Source organism: Raphanus sativus, chromosome 2 (genome assembly GCF_000801105.2).
Source record: "Raphanus sativus cultivar WK10039 chromosome 2, ASM80110v3, whole genome shotgun sequence".
NCBI lineage: Eukaryota > Viridiplantae > Streptophyta > Magnoliopsida > Brassicales > Brassicaceae > Raphanus > Raphanus sativus.
In genome coordinates, this window is record NC_079512.1 from 15,022,486 (window position 1) to 15,027,612 (window position 5,127).

The 5,127-nt window shown below is 38.7% G+C and overlaps 1 protein-coding gene across 1 annotated transcript; it reads right to left on the bottom strand.

Annotated features, from left to right (window-relative positions):
• Positions 1-1,826: 1,826 nt before the first annotated feature.
• LOC108842881 (U-box domain-containing protein 13) lies at positions 1,827-4,584 on the bottom strand. The gene is made up of 4 exons (XM_018615927.2): positions 4,136-4,584; positions 3,879-3,995; positions 3,364-3,810; positions 1,827-3,281 (listed from the first exon to the last, which is right to left on the bottom strand). Exons 1-4 carry the CDS (start codon positions 4,406-4,408, stop codon positions 2,133-2,135), a joined length of 1,986 nt encoding a protein of 661 aa, XP_018471429.2. The 5' UTR covers positions 4,409-4,584; the 3' UTR covers positions 1,827-2,132.
• Between the last annotated feature and the right edge of the window lie 543 nt (positions 4,585-5,127).

The following is a 5,127-nucleotide window of genomic DNA, read 5'->3' on the forward strand; positions in this document are numbered from 1 at the left end:
GAGAACATGACCAATGGAAAGAAGCAACCCAAAAATCAAATCAGATTGATCAAAACACCAGGCAGTATAGGCAGTATAAACAGCAGGCTGTGAATATACAAGAAGGAATCCCACAAAGACAGCCTTTTACTGCCTCACAGATGCTTCATGGATAAATGAGAAAGATTTAGGAGGAATTGGGTGGTCCTTATACAGCATAGAAGGTACCCAAAAACTCCAAGGATCTTCCTCAATCAAACCCACAAACTCTTCATTAGAGGCTGAAGCAACAGCGATGCTTATGGCTGCACAGCAACTATGGAAACTGAGGTATGAGCATGTTGCTTTTATAAGTGACTGTAAACAGCTTGTAGATGAGTTAAATCAGTGCTTAGCTGAAGAAACCATCAAAACTGCTCGTACCACTGAGGCTTCCTCCATGGTAAGAGACATTTAAGTTATGGCAAAGTGATGCAGCGCAAGCTACGATAACACAATGAATCCTATTTAGTCTGAGAATACCTAGGATCAAAGTCTTCTTGATTCGTTGAGAACTCTCGAGTTCTAGCCGTAACAAGGAAATAAAAGGGTTTCAAACCTCTCTTTATAAAATATCAATATCAATAATCTGAATACAACTCTATGCCTATTTATATGAAAACCAAATAACCTAATAACTATTAAAATCCTTAAGATAATTATAACTAATTAAAATAAATATCAAAACAAATAATAAACTAGATAATTAAGATATTGAGAATATATCTAAATATCTCTCTGCATCATTCTCTCCGAGTTGGAGAAGATTCGTCCTCGAATCTTAACCGTGGTCTTCAATCCCAAAGTCTTGTCGATAACAAACATAATTGTCTCTTCCTCTAATTTTCTGTCGATCATATCCTTCAAATAAAAGAATATAATTCTTTTGCACTACAACTTTAATCTTCGTATCTTCCGTAGAAAAACAAAAGAATTGAATAGGGTTGAAGTGGCTGCCACCGTGGACGTCTTCTCTTGATATCACGGTTTGACTTTGATTCATAATCACGTCCTTTGGTAATTGATAGTTGATGAAGTTCATGTTATCTTGCTCGTAGATATCATAAACTGGATCACCAATAATATCTATGTAACCGATCTCTTCACTTTCGAGAAATAAATTCTCCATGATTCCAGAATCGAATTTTGATTAAGAAATCAAAACACTTTGCTCTGATACCAAACTGATGCAGCGCAAGCTACGATAACACAATGAATCCTATTTAGTCTGAGAATACCTAGGATCAAAGTCTTCTTGATTCGTTGAGAACTCTCGAGTTCTAGCCGTAACAAGGAAATAAAAGGGTTTCAAACCTCTCTTTATAAAATATCAATATCAATAATCTGAATACAACTCTATGCCTATTTATATGAAAACCAAATAACCTAATAACTATTAAAATCCTTAAGATAATTATAACTAATTAAAATAAATATCAAAACAAATAATAAACTAGATAATTAAGATATTGAGAATATATCTAAATATCTCTCTGCATCACAAAGGCTTGTAATTTTACCTTTCATCATGTATCTCGATCGTTAGTTAACAGTGTGGATGTATTAGCTAAAAATGCAAGGCAGAGTGCCAAACAATATGTAGTCACTTAGATGTTTTAATAAAATTAAAATGTTGACGAAAAAAATATGTCGGCTCTATAAAAATGTTGTGCATATGTTCAAGAAAAAAATAGAATCTTGTGTCTATGCGTATGTACAGGAAGATTATGCCCAGGCACGTCCCTTCTCAAAGACCATAAAATATAATCTTTGATTAAAGAGCTATATCTTTGAAAATGTTAGATCGGTTTAATGTTTAAATTCCCATTTCTGTATTAAAATAAATAAAATCTGGTGAAATGATTACAAACATTGGAAGTGTTGCAATGATACAAGTTGACGTGTATGTATGCATATTTGCTACTCTCCTCAGGACCGGATTGCTCCGTCCTTGCAAAGGTGACACCATAAGTTAAAACATGTCGGACAAGGAGGCCATAGGCTGCTTTTGCCGTCTACATTGGAGCCTAGCTCGAAGGAAGACCGAGTAGGAGACAAGAAAAGAAAAGTGGGAATAATAAAAGACCATACGGACCAAAGCCAAAACAAGTCGTTTAAGTATCAGCAGCTTCTGCGGTGGATGCTGAAGGTGTTGGTTCAGCTTCTTCTTTGTCTTCTGCCCGTGCTGCCGTCTCCTTCTGCTGTTCAGCTAGCCGGCTTATACGTTCAAGCAATTGAGCTGCTTTTCTTTTCCCTCTATCTGTCCCGTTTCCAGCTAAATCTATCAATGGACCCATAAGACCGAGTTTCTGTGCTTCGACCAGATGTTGTGAGTCACTAGAACAGAGGTGGACTAGAACCGCAGCTGCGTTCTCTCTGTTTCTAGGAGATCCAGTTCTGATAAACTCCACAAGACTCGGGACTGCGTCGGATGATCCTATGATTGCTTTCCCTTCGGGATGGCTAGAGAGAATCGCCAGAATGGCAAGCGCCTCGTCGACCATTCCGCTTCCTGGCTCTGTTAAGAGTCTTGTCAAGGTGGGAATCACGCCTGCGCGTATGGCCTTCCCTTTGTTTCCTTGATATATGCAGAGGTTGAAAAGTGCAGTAGCCGCATCTTTCTTGCCTCTTTGTGTACCTTCATTAAGCAGTACAACGAGCGGTGGGATTGCTCCCAAGGAACCAATAGTCACCTTGTTCTCGTCAATCACGGAGAGACTGAAAAGCGTAGCCGCTGCATTCTCTCTAGCCTCCATGCTTCCTTTCTTGAGCACTTGAACTATACCAGGGATAGCTCCAGCAGAGACAATGGCTCCTTTGTTGTTCTCACATATGGAGAGGTTTAGAAGAGCTGTTACTGAATGTTCTTGGATACGAGAATCAGGAGTTGCGAGGAGGCCGACGAGGAGAGGTATGGCCCCAGCTTCGGCAATGGCCACACGGTTGTCTGCATTTCGTTTTGCAAGGAGGCGGATTTCTCCAGCTGCAGATCGTTGGTCCTCAGGGTTTCCGTAAGCCAGTCTCCACATAAGATCTTCGATCTTGTTTGCTTCTGCTGGGGAAGAAAAGGATGATAGTTTCCTGGGCCTTAAACTGCTAGGAGGTTTTGGAGGCTCAATATCATTGGCCTCACACCACTGAGCTATCAGACTGCGGAGAACGTAGTTGGGTGTGAGCGTTGTGCTTGTTAGCGCCTGCTGTGTTTTTGGACATGTCGAATGCCCAGCTTCTATCCACTTCTCAATGCAGGTGCGTTCGTAGGTCTATATTATACACAGAGGAGAACATGCTTCAATAATTAAATCTGGAAAGATTATAGAACTTTGAAGAAACTGCATCTTTTACCTGCCCTGTAGAAACGATAACTGGATCTCTCATCATTTCCAGAGATATTGGACAGCGGAAATCATCAGGAATCACTGGTATCTTCTGACTCGTAGAAGTCTGTCCATTGCTACTTGAGTTTGCTCCAGCATTCTGGTCCTCACTATTGTCAGTCTCCATCTGCACAAAATCCTTAATCAGCTTGAGTACCATTGCCATCTCCTCAATGCTTTCACCACCATCTCCACCACCGCTTGAAGCAACCATCTCGTGCAGAGCCACTGATTCTTGAGCTAGATCAGGAATCTCCATCAAATGTAACTTCTTAGCAACCCGCTGCAGGGTAGGCTGATAGTCATCTAAATCACTGCTTCTGATGCACAGTGAGTGAAGATCTTCATATAGCTCATCGTCTGATGCATCTACTCTTCCTTTGGCTCGGCGAAACTGGCTGAGAACTAACTCAACCTGCAAAACAAACAAAAACGCCATGAAAATGTGCACATATACGCTGAATATCTTGTTATACTACTTACTTGTTCTCTAACTTCATCAGAGATGTCAAGATCCTCATACGGAATCTTGCTCAAAGATTGCTCTAACTGAACTGAAACCTCCATCAATTTACTTGTCACTTGTTCCCTCTCCATGACCTACAAAAGTAGAACAAGAACATCTCTCATATCAATTGAACGTGATTAGAGCATTAAAGCTTCCACAACTTCCATAAATCAGAAACATGAAGTCTCTCAGCACAGATCTAATCAAGTAGATACCAATAATAGAGACGAACCAGATAAATCTTGCTCCCTTGGCTGCAGAATTTGAGATAATCCTTGGCGGAGGACATGGCTTCCTTCAAGGAGACCAACGTCTTCAACGTATCTTCATCGATCGGCTCGTTACTCTCCCTGATCTCCTCGAACATCGGAACAAGCAGCTTCAACCTCCTCGCAAGATTACTGCAGAGCTTCTTCACCGTTGTACGGTACTCGGAAACTGACGAAATCTCGTTCACTACATCGATTAAGCTCTGCGCAACAACAGCACCTTTCTCTTCCTCCATCGATTACGGATCCGATTCAACTGGAAGAAAAAATGTTTCCCGTTTGAGGCTCCAGTGCCGAGTTTCAGCTCGAAACAAAGAACGGAACCATTTGCAGAAGTGCGATAGAGAGAGAGAGAGAAGACGAGGACTTTTCTCCCCGACGGCGTTGGCTTGGTGTCGTCGGCTCGTACCAAGCTGTTCTCTTCTATCGGCTTAACCTCTAAACCGGAGTATTGGTAAACCACACGTCACATGTGACATCGCTTAGATGATTTTCATAATCTTTAAAAAAATAAATGGTTCTATCTAAATATATATATTACATTTTTATTAAATTAACTATCAATTTTGATTAGTAGTGCATAAAAAAAAATTATTTTTTCTTTCCTTTTTACAGAATTATCTAATATGATTTTCATATATATGATAATATAATTTTGAACAAAAAAGATTTGTTAACAGTTTTTGTATCCTCCATCATTTTTTAATTTTTATTATTTAACAAAATCAAATTAAAAATAAATTATATTTTTAATTTTTTACATCGACTACAAATTATTAAAACTATAAAAATCTTACGATAAAATTTTGTGAACAATGCTTTTACTTTTTTGTTATAAAAAGATTCAAATAATAATAAAATCATATGGAGTATTATTAATAGATATTCAGATTATATATATATATATATATTTAAATTAAACTATATACCATATATAAATACATAAATATGTTAT

What these genes read in the sequence shown, in the direction of transcription:
- LOC108842881 (XM_018615927.2), bottom strand. Translation starts at nt 4,408, where the DNA reads ATGGAGGAAGAGAAAGGTGCTGTTGTTGCGCAGAGCTTAATCGATGTA. An exon ending in AAGGGAGCAAGATTTATCTG is followed by an intron (nt 3,996 to 4,135) that starts GTTCGTCTCTAT and finishes CTACTTTTGTAG; the next exon opens with GTCATGGAGAGGGAACAAGT. An exon ending in CTGATGAAGTTAGAGAACAA is followed by an intron (nt 3,811 to 3,878) that starts GTAAGTAGTATA and finishes TTTGTTTTGCAG; the next exon opens with GTTGAGTTAGTTCTCAGCCA.